This window comes from Excalfactoria chinensis, chromosome 8 (genome assembly GCF_039878825.1).
Source record: "Excalfactoria chinensis isolate bCotChi1 chromosome 8, bCotChi1.hap2, whole genome shotgun sequence".
Taxonomy (NCBI): Eukaryota; Metazoa; Chordata; class Aves; order Galliformes; family Phasianidae; genus Excalfactoria; species Excalfactoria chinensis.
This window is the reverse complement of record NC_092832.1, coordinates 6,101,596-6,120,542: the sequence shown is the minus strand read 5'-3', so window position 1 is coordinate 6,120,542 and position 18,947 is coordinate 6,101,596. Positions and strand designations below refer to the sequence as shown.

General features: G+C 40.4%; 2 protein-coding genes across 5 annotated transcripts in view; one reads left to right on the top strand and one right to left on the bottom strand.

Moving 5' to 3' along the window:
* The first annotated feature begins 79 nt into the window (after window positions 1-79).
* CLCC1 (chloride channel CLIC like 1) lies at window positions 80-13,484 on the top strand. Of its 2 annotated transcripts, XM_072342910.1 has the most exons (12): window positions 80-205; window positions 389-575; window positions 1,663-1,758; window positions 2,627-2,734; window positions 3,601-3,822; window positions 4,879-5,019; window positions 6,278-6,371; window positions 7,455-7,552; window positions 7,633-7,779; window positions 8,283-8,573; window positions 9,060-9,303; window positions 13,214-13,484. In XM_072342910.1, the coding sequence occupies exons 2-11, from the start codon at window positions 450-452 to the stop codon at window positions 9,282-9,284; spliced, it is 1,548 nt and encodes a 515-aa protein (XP_072199011.1). In that variant the 5' UTR covers window positions 80-205; window positions 389-449; the 3' UTR covers window positions 9,285-9,303; window positions 13,214-13,484. The 2 variants fall into 2 exon arrangements, with proteins under 2 accessions (XP_072199011.1, XP_072199012.1); XM_072342911.1 differs by lacking the exon at window positions 13,214-13,484 and having other exon boundaries at window positions 9,065-9,222.
* The window catches only part of GPSM2 (G protein signaling modulator 2), a 24,414-nt gene continuing 15,716 nt past the window's right edge, over window positions 10,250-18,947 (bottom strand). For all 3 annotated transcript variants that reach the window (XM_072342909.1, XM_072342908.1, XM_072342907.1), the window contains 9 exons: window positions 18,599-18,714; window positions 17,464-17,619; window positions 16,538-16,646; window positions 16,160-16,289; window positions 15,568-15,638; window positions 14,061-14,237; window positions 13,196-13,358; window positions 12,859-13,076; window positions 10,250-10,854 (listed from right to left, as the gene is read on the bottom strand). In XM_072342909.1, coding sequence (XP_072199010.1) covers window positions 10,690-10,854; window positions 12,859-13,076; window positions 13,196-13,358; window positions 14,061-14,237; window positions 15,568-15,638; window positions 16,160-16,289; window positions 16,538-16,646; window positions 17,464-17,619; window positions 18,599-18,714 — 1,305 coding nt within the window. In that variant the 3' untranslated portion in view covers window positions 10,250-10,689. The remainder of the gene's footprint in view (window positions 10,855-12,858; window positions 13,077-13,195; window positions 13,359-14,060; window positions 14,238-15,567; window positions 15,639-16,159; window positions 16,290-16,537; window positions 16,647-17,463; window positions 17,620-18,598; window positions 18,715-18,947) is intronic.

The following is an 18,947-nucleotide window of genomic DNA, read 5'->3' as shown; positions in this document are numbered from 1 at the left end:
CGGCCCTTGTCTCTCTGTCCGCCCCGCTGTCTCTCCGTGCCCTGAGGGCCGGGCCGCGCCTGCGCGCCTCGCGGCGGGGCTGCGCGGAGGGGTCGGCGGCGTAAGGGGCGGGGAGAAGCCGCGGGCCCTCCCTGCCGGTTTGGAGCTGCCGGTGCGGCGTGTGCTGGGCCGGGGGGAGCGCGGAGAGACGGTCTGCGGCGCTCAGGTACGAGGGGCCCCGCGCGAGGCCCGGTGCGGGCGCGAGGCCGAGCGGCGGCCGTTGGGGCGGCGGCTGTGGCGGCGGCTCTGACGGGAACCGCCGGGCGGGGCGGGCTGCGAGGCCCCGAGGAGAGGGCGGGAGCGGCGATGGTGACGAGAACGTTTGCTCTGTGTTGTGCGGCCGTTTCAGCCCTCGCACGGAAGCGGTCCCCCCCCGCCCCGCCGTGAAGCCCCGCGCTGTGGAAGCAGCGATGCTGGTGCTGGTGCTGTGCGCGGCCGTGCTGGCGGGCGGCGGGGCCCAGGACGACGATTGGATCGACCCCACCGATATGCTCAACTACGACGCGGCGTCGGGAACGATGCGAAGGCCTTACAAGGTGCGGAAAGCGCTTGAGCGTCTGTCTGTCCTGAGCCGTGTCCTGCTGAGACGTTGCCCTTAAATCGCGCACTTATGAAGTGTTACAGTCGTTCTCCTTCTATCGTTCTGTAAAGATACGATCTGGTCTCTGTAGACAGAAGAGTACTGTACATCTATATCTTTGCTCTGGGAAGTGCTGCGCTGAGTGGCTTTCGCTGGGCACCAGAGCACAGCGTTATGTATCTGAAAATGAAGCGTCTGGTTAATGGGTAACGTTTGAGTTCAGCTATCGAACTCCCCTGTAATAAAGGGGTAAAACCTGTTTGTTGCGTGAGATTGTTGTGAAACTAGATGGAGTTGTACTGTGCTGGGCATCACAGCCCTCAGAAGGAAGATCAGGACTGGGGCAATGCTGTGCTGTCAGTACTATGGGAACATGGAGAATATGAACTATGAAAATATGATTTTAAGATGATGCATTGTTGATTATTCTTGTCACACAGAGCACTGTGAGCTATGGCTGGCTGCACGAGCACCTTTGTCATTCTTCAGCTTTAAATTTTGGTTTCGTAGTCTTGAATAATACTTAAGTATTTCAGAACATTGTTTTATGAACCTCAGTTCAGTTCCCAGACAGTTCCCAGAGATGCTACTTCAGAGTGAAGGGGGAAGCTGGAAAGCTGAGGAAGGCATGCAGCAAGGAATGCAGCTCTGTTGACTTTCAGTCTGTCTGTATGGCCAGCAGGGCTGGGGATTTGGGCTGGCTGGAAGCTGCCCCTTCATTTGCTGAGTCAGTGGTTAGCCAAACATTATCTAATCTGATGCTCTGGGGCTCGTGTGCTCAACAGTGCTCAGCCAAGGGGAAAGGGCAAGACCTCTCCTTTTGGGGGCAGCCTGCAGACAGGTGTAAGGCAGCTGTTGGTTTGGAGCCTGAAATAACAGCAGAGATCCAATGGAACGTAGCTGAGAGCGTTTGCAGTGAAGACCAACCCTTGTGTTTTAGCACCTTTGCTCCTGCCAGTCAGCGACCTGTTTGTAGAAGCGTAACATGGCATGTTGATTAAAGTCTTGGATTCTGAACGTTTGTTTTTCTAATGTAACTTCAGGTAAACTATCATGATTCTGAGGATAAGACAGTGGATGGAACTGTCACTGAAAACTTATCAAGTTGTTCCAGAGAAGTGGATTCTCTGCAGCAGAAGGTTTGTTACGGAACCTCAGAATATTTTCCAGTTTCCATTTGTGCCTGATGCAGAGGTGGTGGGTGCCATAGGTAGCATCAAGCATTGTCAGTTCAGTTTGGGAAACCCTGCATTGCTTAGAGGGAACCTCTCTGTGTGATGCTAGAGGAAACACTGAAAATGCTTGGATTTCGGTTCCAAATTACTGCTTTGTTACGGGCTGTTTACTGAAACACTGTTATAGAATGGAAGCTGGTAGGAGCTATGTGCAGCACTGACAGTTTGAATGTTGCAGTTGTGTTATTTCATGCTGCCTCAGCCTAGAGAATCTGACTTTGCATTTGAGCTGTTCATTTCGGGTGGGTCTGAAGGGCTGGGCTGTGGGTAGGAAGAGCACACTTGTGGCTTCCCACAGCCTGCAGTGGCAGCAGCTCTCTCAGAAGCCCCCCAGGTGCCCCGCACTGCTGCTTATCTGAGGTCAGAAGGATGCAGTGATGCTTGCATAGCACTCAGTCATTGGGAGACCCCAAGTGGAATGGGATGTTGGTATTGTTTTACTTGGTATGTTTACATGGTACAAACTTGGAACTTAAGGAGATCCAGATCTGTAGTTTTTTCTAGTCCTACCGATGTTGGCATTCAAACCATTTCACTACCAGATCTGAAATCCCTCCAGTACTGGCCAATGCCATGGAAAGCAGCAGCAGTGTGAAAAGCTCTTTAGCAACTGCATGTGATTTGTGTCTGATGTATTGATTGTGGGATTATTGCTAAAATACAGACACGTGACCCTGTTAATCATGAGTTTCTTGTGTTGGTGATATTTGTTTGTTCTATGAACCAAACAACGTTTGAGCAACAAGCGAGTGGAAATGTCTTTGCGTTGCAGATTGCAGAATGTGAGAAGAGGAACGCCAAATCTCGTGAAAGCCGGAGCTTTTATATTTTTAAGCGGTACTTGAATAAGATTTTAAATGAAGCTAGGAAACTTGGCCTTGTGAGTATCTGAAAATGCATTAAAAGTGAATTGGAGTTCATTCTGTCATACTTCCCATTAAAATGAAGGGAACCGAATTGTGGATTAAAAACTGGCGGCAATGTGTGCATGCAGTATCGCTGTCAGTTTGTGCTGTTTACTCATGAGAGGCACAGTTGTCCCTGGATCTGCGAAGCATCCAGCAGCAGTGTGTGAGCTGAGAGCACAGAGCGCAGTATGTGTTGCTGGGATGCAGCTGTTTGTAGTAATGCCGGATCCGGTTCAGCTCAGCAGCTGTTAAACTCGGGAGAGCCGGATTCCTTATTTGTTCATGGTAGCCCTTGTAGGTTTCTCTTTAAGACTGATTATTATTTAAGAGCAGCAGCTTTGAGTTTGCGTGTAAGAATCAACACATCTATTTCTTCATTATATTGCCTTCAGAAAGATACTTCTTATTTCATCCAGGGGTAGAACAAGGCTTTTTTAGCAATTGGTAAAATGAATATTTTTGAAGAGTGTTACGTTTAACAATGTAACATTTCTTATTTCCCTTTTAAAGGCTGTCTGTGTTAGCCAGTCATGAAGAAGTTCAGTGGCATCCATAGTGCGTCAGTGTGAGTGCCTGTCAGGGAGAAGTGGCTGTAAAATTTAAATCAGAGGAGAGATGACCCAGTGCATCATTATAAGGTTATTGCAGTAGAGCTGGGAGCCAACAAAGCAGCTGCATTTTTGTTGTGTGTAGGTCTTCATCCTGCACTCTACCACAAAAGGTGGCTGGTACGTAATCAGGGCTCGTAATCAGGATTTTGCAGCAGAATACCATTTTTCTTACATATGTGCTTAAGGTTGCCTATTGGAAGTACTGTTCTGTCTTGCTTTTAATTCAGCCCGAGGGAAACATGGACCAAGTGCATTACGATGCTGAGATTATCCTTACCAAACAGACGCACATGGAGATCCTCCGGTTCCTGCAGGAGGAAGCGTGGCAGTCCGGTGCTGTGGATGATGCGCTTAGCAACATCTTGGTCAATTTTAAGCACCACGACTATAAAGCTTGGCACTGGAGATTTGAAGACACCTTTGGGATTGATCTGTATAATGTGTTTATGGTAAGGGAAGGAAGGCAGTACACTTGTGTTCATTTCTGTTTTCTCCTGTTTCTTTGTGAAGCAATATTACCACCTTAGCACTGCATGAAGCCCTGTCATAAGCTCTTCCTTTTGAAGCTGTAGGGCAGGTAGTTATTTGAAACACAAATCAAACTTGTAACTTCCTCTGCTCCTTTCTACTTGCAGCACTGAGATTCTTCTTTCTGGAATGCATTCTCTTTTTTTTGGGTCTTTTTTGACTGTGCTGTGGGACTCTTTGGGCTCCATTGGTTTGTCATCATGGCTTATATTCATAATGCACGGGTTGTCAGCTGTCCAGATTTGTCTCTCGTTTAAATAGATGCTGTAGCTGCTGGTTTCTATAGGAGCTGGAATGTATTGCTATTGAGAGTAGCATATGTTTGGAGCCTTAGATTAGGTTCGAGTTTTTGGGAGTTATGTGGAAAAATTTTATGTACTGTTGTATAGTGTAGAAATGTTGTATCCTTTAAAAAGGAGATACAGAGTGCTGAACTGAGGGTAAGCTGAAGCTCTTGCAATAAATCTTTACAAAATATGCTAATATTTATGAGATAAAAAGAACTTGAGAATAGTTTGTCTGGTTGTGGGGGGTTTCTTGGTGCCCAATGAAAAAGCAAGCTGTCATCAGCGCCACTTTGGGCCTAGCAATCCTCCATTGGAAAAAGGCTGTGAAGTTCTGCTGCTGGTACTTAGAACAGAACTTTGTCTCCTAACCAACCCACAGCAGGTGGCAGCAGTCACTCTGTGATTCATACTGTGTGCCTTGCAACTCAAGTGCTGAATTATACTAGTTTTGTAGATAGAAATTCGAATAGGTAGTGTTATAAATAGCATAAGGAAGAAATGGCAAAATGATCAGAGCAGTGACACTTGTTTACTTTGTACTGCAGCAGGTATGCTGTGAAAGCAATACGTTTTTCAGCTGCGCTGTGTAAATGATGCCAGTAAAAACAAAAGCTGGGAATTCCTTCAAATGTCCTCAGAGTAAGCCTGAAAAATTCCGATTCTGAATGATAATCCTGTTTTCCTTTTCAGATACTCTTGTGCTTAGTGTGTGTTGTGATTATAATAGCTACAGAGCTGTGGACACGTATCCATTGGTTTGTTCAGCTGAAACGGGTTTTACTAATAAGTTTTCTCATAAGTTTTGCATGGAATTGGCTTTACTTATATAAGGTAAGTTGTTTTGAAATCTTAATTGCTTTTAGGCTTAACATTGGATAGTTATGAGGAACTTAATTCAGTTGTCTGCAAAATAAAGGGAAGAAAAGTCTGTGTGTTGCAAAGTGTATTAAGCCTAACGAATGATGCTGCCAGTTCATCCCTTGCCACAGGGGTGCACATAAATCAATAAGCAGTGGAGTGGTGATTACGCTGTGTGGGCAAGTCGTGCTCCTTGACTTGAAGTCCATCTAGAGGAGCTTGCTAGAAGTATCATGAAAAAGTATTGCTTTCTTTCTTTATAAAGATTCCCTGGATGAAGTGAAACCGTTTAATAGGTGATTGATAGACCAGAGATAAGTGCTTCATTAATGATCATGGAGCAGCTGACTGAATGATGGCCTTGCTCTTAATGACAAGGAACTTGTCCTACTGAGCTGTAGCGTGATGCCAAATGTGGCACCTCATGTCTTGCTATCAGGATCTCCCTGTGGCTTATCACAGCCCAGAGCAGGGCAGTGCCACAGCGGGGTGGCTCTTGAGCTCCAGGGCACTTGCTTAGAGTCACTCATTGTCAGAATTTTTCAGCTGATGTTTTGCTTGGAATTTTTTTCTGCTGCATTTTCAGTTGCAAACTGTAAAGCAACATTCAAATGAATGTGGGTGTTTGTGTTAATGGAGTTATTTAAAAAATAGGAGAGAAAGTCATCATGTTTTAGTAGGTTCATAGCAGCTGTCTGCAGTTTTAATCTAGAAACCTTTTCAAGGCGAGATGATGTCAGATTGCTTTTGTCTTGAATTTATATGTTTAAATATTCAAGTTTGCTGTTTGGGTAATTCCAACTCCATGTGGAGAATAAATCAGAGGTAGCTGTGGTGGTAGGTCTTTATCCATCCCCACCTAGTACTTAGAACCTAGCTCTGTCTAGGCAGCAAGCTTTTGTGACAGCATTGCCAGGTAATTCCCACACAGCTGTGGGACTCCTGTGTGGCACAGCAGGTTGCTGCACGGCAGGCAGGTTGGACATCGTGCCCCTGACTGGCAGCAGGGCTGCTCAGGGCCCAGTGTGTGCTCTGCCTTGGGCTGGGGGCTGCTCTGGAGCTGTCCCGGGGCTGTGCTGAGGTGGCAGCAGCATCTTTGAAGCAGTCGCTGCCTTCTGAAAACTATTTGTCCCTACTGAGAAACTCAAAGTGAGTTTGTTTTGCTTTTTCAGATACGTGATGAACCTTAACCTGTCTTTATTTCTCACAATTATTTCTGATTCTCCTGCAGCGGGCTTTTGCACAGCATCAAGCAGAAATTGCCAAAATGGGGCAGTTTGATAACGTCTGTGCTGAGAAGTTGGACTGGAGAGAGAGCCTTATTGGTAAATATGCTTTTTCATTGTTTTGTAGTAGCTTTTAAGATCACAAAATATTCAGTAATTGTGTCCAACACACACTAATTTCTTCGTGAATTGTAAGCATGCTGAATGTTCTTGAGTAGTACACAATTATAAGGATTCACCATTCTTCCATGTCACAAGACTTCCCTTTCTAGCCTTTGAAGGAGAGCTGACATAAAAAATGATGTGCTTAGAGTTTGTCATGGAGTTGCTTCTTTTCCATCTAAACTTGACCTGTGAATGTTCTGCCAGCTGCTGTCTCCAGCACTGCTCAGTGTAGGTTACTGAAGATAGGACAGCAGGATTAAAGGTAGTTTTCCATCAGCCAGTCATGTGAATGCAGCTGTTGATATGCATCTATTTAATCTACTTCTGTTATTTTACAGAGATGGCTGAATTGTTATTGACCAGTATTTATTATCCTGTACTATAGCAAGTAGACTAATGATGCCTGCCATGGTCTTGCCTTTGAAATTCAGTGGCTGTGACTGCTCTGTTTGTGTTAACTTTCAGTGGGTTATGATATGATTTCATTGAAATCAAACTACAGAAACACTAATGTCGTAGATTACGTAAAGCTTTGAGTTCCCTTAAGAATAAAATCTTTCTGCTCACTCAGATTTTCTCCTGAAATCTAGCATATACATTCTTAAGCATACTTGCAGCCTGGCAGATAAGTAATAACACTCAACACTGCTTCTGTTTCAACGGCTGTGGACAAAACGTGCCAGATGTGAAGTGATTCCACTGGCTGTGCTTATTTCTCATCTATGATCTCTAGGGACTCAATTTATCCTAATAAAGAGAACTTTTCATGACTCAGCATAGGAAAACCATAGTTCCTTCTCTTTCTTTCCTGCATTCCCTCTCCTTCCTCAGCCCCCTCTGAGTGGATAAACTGCACAGCCAGGCTCACCTTTAGGTTGCTGAACATAAATCTTGGCCTTGAACCATATCTAGATTTCTCTTCCATCTGTAGTTGAAGTGTTACTCCCTGTGTGTTACTACTGTGTCATAAGATATGTTTTAACAAGTAGTGAGAATGCATCCTTGCTTTGACTTCAGGATGGCTCAGAAGACAGTGGACATTTCAGGATGATCCATGTCAGAAGTACTACGAAACTCTGCTAGTAAATCCTGTTTTGCTTGTTCCACCAACAAAGGTAAAAGTCAGACCCAAAGAGACTCTTTGTGTTTCCTTGTAACCCATCCCAACACCAGGCTTCCATTTGTACTTCTCTAGGCATTGGCTATTACTTTTACCACCTTTGTAACTGAGCCTTTGAAGCACGTGGGACAAGGTATTGGTGAATTCATCAGAGCACTTATGAAGGAGATACCACTGATTCTGCAGGTTCCGGTGCTCATCATGATGGCTCTGTTCATTCTGGTTCGTATGCATTTATAGTATTAAGAAGCTCAAATTTATTTTTTACATATTAAATGTATTGAAATATCATTATTTATTTCTTATTTGTATTGTAAACAGATTTCATAGCACAGGTGAAATAGTTTGTGCAAGGAATTTTTTTCTCATAATCTTTTTAAGTTCAATTTGGGATAAAATAGCATTAAACTGCTTGAAATCCCAGACTGTATCGCAGTTTACTTCAACTTTGTTCCCATTTCTTTCCTAAGAGTCACTACACAGTGATGCGTGAAATTGCATTTCGTACATGAGAGCAGTGTTAAACTCCTCTGTGTCTTTATTGTAGCACAAAAGCTGAATTACAGTGTGGCAGCTGCTGCACTGTGCAGAAGGTTTGAATTTTGTTATAGCCATTTGATTATCAGCAGTTTTATTTCAGTATTTTTTAGTTTTGTGGCTTTGAATTCTGTGTGAAAACTGTAGGCTGCAATGGTTTAGCTTTTGTTTTGTCTTCCCTCCCCCAGGCTTTCTGCTATGGCGCAGCATCATCAGTGTCTGTGATAAGATGCTTAATGCCTTCTCAGAAGAAGAGGCTTCCTCTACCTGATGGTCAACAGGAGGAAATAGACTTCGGCCAGTATGATGGGAGTAAATCCGATGGCTACTATTCACAGAAGACTCCTAGCATTTACAGAGGCCCTTATGAGAGAGATGTTCAGATGAGACCTGGAAACAGCAGCAGCAATCCTGATGTGCTGCATGCAAGTGCAGAGCCAGATGTGCAAGCAGAAGATGCTCAAAAAACAGAAGCTGGTGTACGTTAGTCTGGGCGCTCCTTGGGATTAGGTTTGATAGATTTCAGTGTTGTCTGCTAGAATGGGCTTAAGCAACAAGCTTAACTCAAACCTGGTAGGGAAGATGTAGTGTTACCCTATAAGGAGCTATAGATTATCTTGGGCATGATATATTCTGGAAAAATATGGAGCCATGGTTAACTGTGACAGGAACCTCCAGAATTAAAACACTTGAACACTGTACTGTCAGGGAAAATAGGTTACCCAGAGAAGGAAGGGGAAAGAAGAAAACTATTCTGTGAATTACAGAAAATATAAAACAGATTTATACTCTAGATTGTGAGTATTCCATGTAACATTTCCTTCTGGAGGAAAAAAAAAAGGGTATCAATAATCCTTTGAAGTTGGGAGATTTCAGGGAGTTCTGTCTCTGGAAATGAGAGACACTCAAAGCTACAAATATCATCAGTTTGGGTTGCTTGATTAATAACTTATTAATTTTTACAGAATAGATTGCACACTGAGGCTGAAGTTTGTAGACTAGAAACTTCACCAGCTGCAGCCCTTACCGGAGAAAAGACACTTGAGCATCAGAAGCAATGGACAGATAAAGCAGAGCAAGAGAGTGGAAAAAACTGTGATCCTAACAGAAACGTGGAAGTACAACATTGTGAAGTGGAAGCAGCTGAAGAGAGGAGGAGCAGTACATGCAAGGCACAGGAAGGAGACTGACGCATCCCCACGCTCTGCGGTAAGCTTTGTCTAACATGTAATTATCACATACCTGCTATCTCCGTTCTAGTTCTCAGATGGAGAGGAGAGCTCAGTAAGCTGATGAGAACTCATCTTTGGCCAAAGTATTAATTAGTATAGCTGTAAGGTTTTATAGTATGAGATTATTGCATACTTTTTGGGGAACTTGAAAGAAATGGATTTTGAAGTAAACAAGCAGCCAGGAGAACAGCCTTGTGGCTGCTTGCTTAACATCAAGTTTGTGTGACACATTCTGAGTAAAAGCAGATACTCTCTGGTAGGAAAGAACAGATATTCTATGATGGGCAAAAATAAGGCTAATCAGGTAACTGGAAAACCACTTGAAGAAAGTTGCTGGTAGTCATATATCACTCATATAAGAATAATGGCATCTAGAAGTGAGGTTTCAGAACAATACTTGTTTTTTTATGGTTTAAAATCAATTTTCAGGAAGTAGAAACATTAATCATCATGATGCCCAGTTTAAGGAAATCTTAATAATGTTCTTTTAACTTAATCCTGTGCAGAGGTGTGAGAAACTGATGTTGCATCAGTTTGGGTCAAGGACATCAAAAGCCAATAGGAAACACTCAAGTAAAAGCAGCCCATGCCAAGTGCTTACCATCCCTGTGAGACTCCTAGTGCAAGGAATACTTGAGGTGATGCGAATGTACATCAGCTTTTAGAATTACACTGACTGCTGCTACTTAACATACAGGTATAACTTTATAAACTAGTTCTGAGTGTTCCATGCATTACTTAGTGCAATTCCATACTTAAGGAGATATTAACAAAATAAACCCAGTACATTTTTAAAAGAGTATTTTCATTTTGAAGAGGAGTAGACCAGATAAGATTTTGATTTAGTTAATTCTGTTCTTGTTTTTTCTTTAATTAACATGAAGCAGAAGCACAGGTTAGAGGAAGCAAAGACTGAGTCAGTATTGAAGTAATTTCTTGATTACTTTTATTTAAAAAAGTATAAAAGAAAATGGGACCTTTTTTCAGGGAGGTACAAATCAGAAAAAAAATCAAGTCTTTATCCTTACAAAGAGCATACCTACCTAGGACTCAAACTAGGTGCGGAAGAGATCGCACACCAGCAACAATAACTTGAGGGAGAAAAAAACTGCTATTAATGTTCATAAACTAGAGGCAATTAAGAGGGAGATACAGTAATCCGTATCTCAGACACAGCTAAAAGTAGCTGCCAGATCCAAAGACGTAACTCCAACTACCAATCACAAGTGTGGTGCTTCTATTAGACAAGAAGTGATTTTAAAGGAGACAAAACTACTAATTGCAGTTCTTTGTAAAAAGACACATGTTTTTCCAGCAAACAAAAACAAAAGATGCTACTGTACAGTGTGAGCTGTGCATCTCCTCAGCTAGAACTTGGTCCTTTTATAGCAGAGGGTAAGTGGACTCTTTGTTCATCCATCCTCTTAGCTTGGGATCGTACAATGAGGCTGAAAAAGTCCTCATCTGGTACAGTTGGTCCTTTTGCAGATGATGGAGGAGCACATCTTTGATCGTCCAGTCTGGAACCCTATAGACAGAGCAAGCAGTAAGGCTGTACATTTACTGGGCTGTATAATATTGAAATAAGCAAACAACATAAATGGAAAAAATGACTAAAAGCTTTTCACATTTAAAACTGTAAGCTTTGTTTCAAGTTTATGCCTTAGTAATTTCATTTCAGAACTGCTATGTTAAAATTTCAAGTGTGGTTTTGCTAACATTTATTTAGCTGTTAAAAAAAACACTCCTGTAATAGAAGAGCTGTCTGTCTTCCTTTCACTGCTAAGGGAGTGAAAAGCAGCTACTGGGTTGTCAGAATTGGAAAAGTAGTATCTAGAGACTCCACAGACGGATACATTTTAATCACTGTGTTGCAGAGCAGTTTGCATAAAATATCTGAGCTGTTTCTGTGCTATTTCACACCAAGTTGATCAGGCTCAGGCTGTCACACCGTGGCCTTGGACTGTCACCTTTGAGACACAAGTTTATAGTCGGATTCCCTGCTGTGCATCTGTGTAAAGCAGTAACTGCAGTACCACAGGCCAGGATTGAAGTTTTCCATTCCTTTCACCTTTCATGTTACAAATTAATTCCACAAAGTACACAACATTTATTATATTATTAACATCTACATTATTTGCTTGTCTTGGAAAATAAGCCAAGGTTCAAAAACAGAAGATGCTATTTCATCAGGTTGATGAATGCTGTAATTCTACTCAATGCCAGGTGTTGCTTTCCATGAAAGCTAATACAACTTAACTTACCTTTGAAGTAATCAGTAGCAGAACCATCAGGTTCCAAGTCATTTTCATTACATTATTTGTTCCAGTTGGTATATATACCATGCTATACTTGGCAGCAAAATCACTTGAAACAATACTTCACAGTATGTGCAAGCTACGACAATTTTAGTGATGATCACTAATTGCCACCAAAACTTCACTACTGGATTTGCATTTCTGAGTTAGAATTCCTGGTAGATCAGGTGTCCAGCAAACAAAGCCAGTTCCGAATGCACACTCATCTGCTTTCCCTCAGTTTCAGCATCCCTCAAGCTAATCATTGGTCACTTAAGTTGGTTATCATAAGCATAAATGCCAACACGATAACTTCTAGCCTCTTAGTAACTCAATATCTATTCATATATTTGATATCTATTACATAATTGGATTATGCTGGTATATATTAAGTGGTATTCAACATATACGCAATATCTATGTTTATATTACTTACATCCATATAACATGTTTATAATTCATATACAATAAATTATATTATTGCTATTTTATAATATTTTATAGGTATATATTTAATAATAATGCTATTAGTATCCAATATATATATCATTTTATAGCTATTAACAATATTATATTCTGTATTACATCTTACATTACATACTATAACAGCATATTACTAATATGTTATTTTGTAATTTTAAAATACTATGTTAATATAGAAAATTATATTTAAATCAATATAAATATATAATTACATAAATATGAAATACATTATTAATATACACACTACATACCTGTGAAATATGAAATATATAATAACAAATATAACGCATTTAATATATTAAACAGCATTATATTAAATATATTGTTTGTATATATTATTATCTAATGTAGAATTTAATATATTTTATATTAGCATAATTATATATTTAAAATATGTATTAAATTAATTGATACAGTGGCTGTAAGTATATAAGCATACACTGTGTATGTATAGACTGTGTATGAGGCCGCACATAAGAATGTATGTCTATATAAAAGTGTATATAACAAGGTCACATACAAGAATATATATGAATATGTATGTTAAAATATGTATCAATATACGTTCATAGATATGATATATACATAGTATTTTACTTTCATACATATAGGTTGTTTCTTTTTTTAACTTTATGTCCTTATCTACCAAATCCACTGTTATCTTAAAACCTTTGTGCTAAGCATGAAAGCCTTCTCAAAGATTTTAAATAGCAGGATGCACAAATTGAACCCCAGTGATCTCACAGCCTTACCTGGCATTTTATTAATATATCAAAGAAGTCCTCATCTAGCTCTCTGTTGTTACTGGCCATTAAGTGGCCCAGCACAGACGGACTGGTGCGGTGGTTCAGACGCAGACCAGGTAGATTGCTAAAGCTGGCCCGTTGGTCATCGAGGCGGCGGCTCTGTGAGCTCGCGAGTAAATCCAGAAATTCATCAGTGTGGGGTGAGACTACAGAAGCAGAAAAAGCTATAAGGGAAGAAGAAGGAACACAAATAAGCACCGAAGTTCCTCTCCATTCAGATGCATTTTCAAAACAGCGTTTGACAGGAACTGAAGTCAGCTACAGATCTTATTTTATAAATTACATTTTCGTATTGTTTTAGGTGGAGTAGAGGACGTTGCTACTGAAGCAGCTGCGAATCTGTTCTTCTCCTGGAAGTGGCATCTCTGATCATCCATCCTGTTACTCTGGAATCGGCTCAGCAGATCAAAGAACCCTTCGTCTGCTACTGTTTCTCGACTGTTTCTCTGAAGAGGAGAGAAAAGTTAGAGGTACTTGTAACTCAGAAGTACCTAACAATTAAGGCAACTGCAGGGCAGTTTGATTCCAGTAATATATTTGCATATCTGAAATTCATTAAACTGATTTTTTTTAGTTATCTAGTCCTGTAGACAGATTTATCCAAAGAAGCCATGTTTATAATATGGCAAATGGTTCTGGAAGGTAAAATCCAGTAGAGACATTTTGTTCTCAGGAAGAAATAGTACTCTGAGGGGTATAAGTAAGTCCACCAAGAACCCCAGTGCCCATAAGCCATGAAATTGCCATTTGCTCCTTAGATCTGTGTTCAGCAGCACTCTTCTCTCTGCGAGATCAAATGACTCTGTTTCTTTTTAATCAACTTCCATGAAGAGTGCAGTAATTTAAAATATACCCTTAATTATACCTTCCGCTGTCTAAATCCCAAAAGCTACGTTTTGTAAGTTAGGAGAAGCAGAGTCTGGGAGAAATGCTAGAAATAAAATACATGCAAGCTGACCTGTAATTTTAAACAATCCATTAAGAAAACGTAGTAGTCCCAATAGCAGGAGAGGCTTATAGCTGTCACTGCCCAGGAGACAGAAGGACAATGGCAGGTTCTACATCAACTTAGTGTTTAACTAAAAATGTTATCTGTACAAAGTTTTAGTCAAATCAAGATTATGATCCATACAGGACTCCAGACCTACCCTCTGAGAGTTGGGGAGGTGGTTGTCAATAGAATTACTGGCATCCTGCAGAACTTTGGAAGCGGTGCCATTTTTATACTTTTTGCCTTTGAGTCGATTAACAAAATGCAGTTTTGCTGAAGGTTTGGCAATGAGTGGTTTCTGTTTAGCAAGGATCTCACTGTTCCAGTTCTGAACCTAAAAAACAAAATCATTTTCATCACATATTCTTTTATTTCTTATTTGTGTATTCTTTCCCTCCCAAAATGCAGCTTTATGCCATTCATTTTATCCAACCACTAGAACATAAAAACTTAGGTTTTGCTTCTGTTACTTGACCTGTGATTATTGAGATCTCGTTACCTGAATGAGGTCACAACTGTTACTGATCTGCGCTATGACTGCAACAACTGATTTGACTACAATGTGCTCATGGCCTGTGTAATCAAACATTCTGATGTTTTCATTGCTGAGGGCCACGCAGAAACTGTAGGAAGAATGCAGAAAATGCCAGCAAAAGAGCAAACAGTACTATCTCATTTCACTGAAAACAGCAGGGATAGCTTTATTAGTCCGACAGAGTTCCCCTGAGTTCTCTTCTAAAATAAGTGCCCCATAGATCTGGTAACTTCCTCTACAATAACAAACTTTCCTAATTGGAACAAAAAAAGTTCTTGACCCTGCATCAGAGCCTGTAGCCACAATCCAGTCTTTCAGCAAAAGAGAATTCATTCTAAAGCCTTTAGAGATCAACCTGCGATCCAGATCCCAGACGACAGCATCCCGTACAATCAGACATACTGCTAGTGTCTGCCGTGTTGTTCTACACATCAAAGACACTTAGGGAGTAAACTTCAGAACTTCTACATGAATGTCTTGAAAAGAGCCCTTTATAAGCACTAAGCCACAAAACTAGGCTAATACTAGATTATAAAAATCCACATGAAGCATTTCAGTATATTTAGGGCAGACAATCACAGGCACTACATATTTTAAAAGATACCACAGACAAATGGATTCAGAGAATAAGAAAAGACAGCTGATACTGCCAAAAGCTTAAGGGTTCCCTGCAGGGAAATCCATCTGCAATAAAACCCAGCATCTTTAGAAATCAATATCCAAAGCAGCACTTAAAGCAACAGTGCTGCAGCTGCACCAGCTGTCACCATGTGAGATTTGAGCTTTCATTTTGTATTTTTAAACATGGTAGTATGCTTTGGCTCACTTGAATCCATCAGATAGCCCAATATACAGGGAAAAAACAGCCATTTCAGCTTAACTCTGGGATTGTTTATGTAGAACTGCCAGCTCACATTTAAATTCCAAAGAGACTTCTTGAAGACTGAGCTAAAGCTTTGGAGTTCTGTTCTGAATCACTTTCTACATCATACACGAACCACTCTTAAAGAAGTGATTACAAGAATTCTTTTGATGTCAGTCATCATTTTTAACATTCAACTCTTATAAAAACCTTTACGTTTCATTGCAATCTCATCAGCAGAGAAAAAAAAAAAAGGCACCAACCAACCTTTTCTGGTGTTAGTTTCATAAGTTCCATGTTTTCCATACTGTGACGACGTCCCATCCTTGGCCGGGTACCTTCAAGAAAGAAAAAAGTTCATCTTGTTTTGCCATTAAGGTTTATGGTGTCACCTTCAAAGCTGTGCCTGTGTTCATCAGATGCTCAAGATAAGCAGTTCTGATTCTAAACTCACAAGAGAATAAATAATCAGTACTAAAAGCAGCTTTAAAAACCACACAGATGTAAGGTATGCAACTTGCTTTCGTGGGACAGAGGAGAGGAGCATGGATCTTCACACAGAAAAACATCAAATGAAGCATTTTTAACTATAACCCCTTCTGTTCTTATAATAGCAAACAGGAAAAAGGAAGGACATAATTTGGGCAGCAAACAACTACATCTGCCACATTAAAAAAAGACTGATTAGAAACTTCAGGTGATGTGTTATGTGAAGAAATGAGACAGTAACCTGCGATTCACAACTGAAATCCTCCGAAAAAGCAGAAGCTGAAGGGATCCAGCACTGTACCAGTTATGTTTCTGTGTGGGAGTGGGGAAAAAATAAACAATACACCATCTATAGTCAGAAAACACGTACCATTCAGACTGTTATCTACCGCATGGCTTTCTGACATCATGGAGGTGTTTGTGCTATAGCTTAATCCAAGAACCATTTGAAGATCTGAGAGATTAAGTCTAGCAGTGAGTTCCCCACTTCTATCTCCTACCTGTAAACAAATAAATAAGCAGTTGTTACTGTAACAAAAACATATACGTATGTAAATACAAAGGAAACTTTGTTCCCAGACTTCTTAAGAGAAAAGGGCTTAAAAGGCTTTGTCTTATTGAAAAGTGTTAAAGCCGTCTTTTTAATGAAGTACATCAAAAGGCACAAACCAAAGCCTAAAATAACCTCTTCTAGGCTCTCAGTGAGAGCAAAAACCTGGCAGCCAACAGACACGAGTGGCAATCATACCTCTCTGGAGATCTCCAGGTGCCTCTCAGCAAAGTGCATAGCTTGGTCATGATTGCCCAGAGCAGTATATGCATTCCCTAAACTCCAGCATGCTCTCCCTTCACCAATTCTGCAAAAGATTGAACATCTTCAGGGATATGTTTCTTGTACTCTCTGAACACCAGAGGTCAGGTTTTCATAATGTCACCACAATAATATTAATGTGCCAAGGAAAATTCAGACTGTCTCCAGAAACTATTCCAACACCACCATGTTCATTAGAGAACTGTGACCTGGTATTAGCTTAAATGTGAGCAAATCTCACCAAAGCTTAAATTTTAAAATTTACAGCAACCATTTAATCCACTCCTTATAGTTTTGCAACATGAAACACTGCATAACCCCCTTTCTGTTCCTCAGATTGCGTGGTTTATTGTTATTCAGGTATTCTGCTTATTTTCTGCATTTAAAAGCTATAAAAAAAACCACAACAAACACCACTGCCACCACAAAAACAAACACTTAATCCTACCCAAAAAAAGAAACACCTTTACAAATAATTTTGAAAGAAGCATTATTTACAACTAGATTATCTTCCCTTCATCATCCCTTATTTTCTTCATTTGTGGAGAAGCAGAAGGAAAACTCCTGTGAAGATATTTAAACTATTACAATCAAATCATGGAAAACATGCTTTTCCTTTCATTTTTGAGGGCAGTGCCAAGAAAAGAAGATTTAGAGACAGTCATTCATCAGCTACCCTCCCTCTCATTGGATTCATTGTCTGCAATACTTTCATGAGCTTTTTTTCCCCACCAGTTCCAAACAAGCTCAGCACTGCAGGAAGTTCACATTCAAATGTGGCACAAAGAACAATGTCAGCTGAGTCTGAAGTAACAAGAATTACTTTAAGCACCATACACGTGAAACAATCTCTTGGGGCTTACTTGTCATTTAATTCCTGAGCAATCACAAGGTGTTTCAAATGATAATCAATTGCTTTCTCATAGTCTTGAAGCAGAGTGTATGTGTTTCCAAGGCTGTAGCAGGCCTGTGCTTCCACAGCTCTATCTTTAAGCTGCCGAGCCAGCTGTAATGTCCTCCTGAAAGAAAGGGTTAGTCACCTCACAGATCGCTACTTATGCAAGTAAAAATCTGTTACATAAACTAAATAGATTGGGACACCAGAACGACCAGTTAGCTGCTAATAAATTGCCTTGCAAAATCTTATGAGATTATAGGCATCTTCCGCTCCCATTCATTGCACTCCATTTCTGTTTACTTCAGAGCAGACAGAGCCCTCAGACTGCATGCTCCAGTGTTAATGTATTGCTTCATCAACAATTTACAGGTGATTTGCTGGTATTATGTACTTGAAACAGTTTATTATCCACATTAGAATAATGACTGTGTGTTTTCCATCAACTTGAGCAAGACAGACCTATAACCACCAAGCCAACCCATCTCTGCTAGTTAAGAATTTAAATAGAATCTCCTCAATACTGAGGTACTATATTTTCCAGTTTTCAAGAATAATGGGCAAGCCCTGAAGTCCAAGGAAGATGCCCTTTACTGCATCTTTGCAGAGCCTATATTTTCCTGAGTTACAGCAGCAACATGCCTGCATACATGTCTGGAGATAAAGAAGAAAACTCTTAATTACAAACACAAAATAATATGCAAAACCATGTTGATACGCACTGCCAACTTCAGATGATGAGTAAAACCTGAGACAGCTAATAATCTCAGGTGTGTTAAAAAGTTACTTTGATCGATCACTCCACAACTTGCTAAGACCTAAGGCAATAGTGCCTGGTTCTAGAATCAGGTGTATAAATGTGCATCAACAGGAAGACATCCACAGTGCTGAGAAGTATCTGTTTACAGGTAACAAAAAGGATCAAGATTTACATTGTCTTAGAAAACCTAAGTAGGGAAAAACATTGAATATTTCTTACTAAACAAACGCAGCCCTTTTCTAAGTATATTTTGAAGAGATGGCTGTTCTACAGTGAGCTCAAGTACCAACACAACTGAAACTGACTCTATGAGAAGAGGTATAAATGTAAGCAGTCAACTAACTTGTAGTATTCAGAAGCGGTTTCAAATTCACCCAGGAATATGTAGGCATTTCCAAGATTGCTGTAGGCTCTTCTTTCTGCTGATCTATCACCAAATTCTTTTGCAATTAGGAGACGCTTAAAAATGTGAAATAAGCATATTAATCACATTTTGTACTTCATAACATACATCTGCACATAACATTGAACAGCCATTGATTTTCCAACCCTGTTTTTTAAGCCAACATTGCTTGAAAAGAACAGCCAGACTTAACGCTATGCCTTAAGATCTAAAGTTTGCATTAAAAAGCTCATGAGTATACAACAAAACACATGTATATGAGGACTGGAGCAACTGGTGATATTTCACA

What these genes read in the sequence shown, in the direction of transcription:
- CLCC1 (XM_072342910.1), top strand. Translation starts at nt 450, where the DNA reads ATGCTGGTGCTGGTGCTGTGCGCGGCCGTGCTGGCGGGCGGCGGGGCC. An exon ending in TGGATTCTCTGCAGCAGAAG is followed by an intron (nt 1,759 to 2,626) that starts GTTTGTTACGGA and finishes TTTGCGTTGCAG; the next exon opens with ATTGCAGAATGTGAGAAGAG. An exon ending in ATCTGTATAATGTGTTTATG is followed by an intron (nt 3,823 to 4,878) that starts GTAAGGGAAGGA and finishes TTTCCTTTTCAG; the next exon opens with ATACTCTTGTGCTTAGTGTG.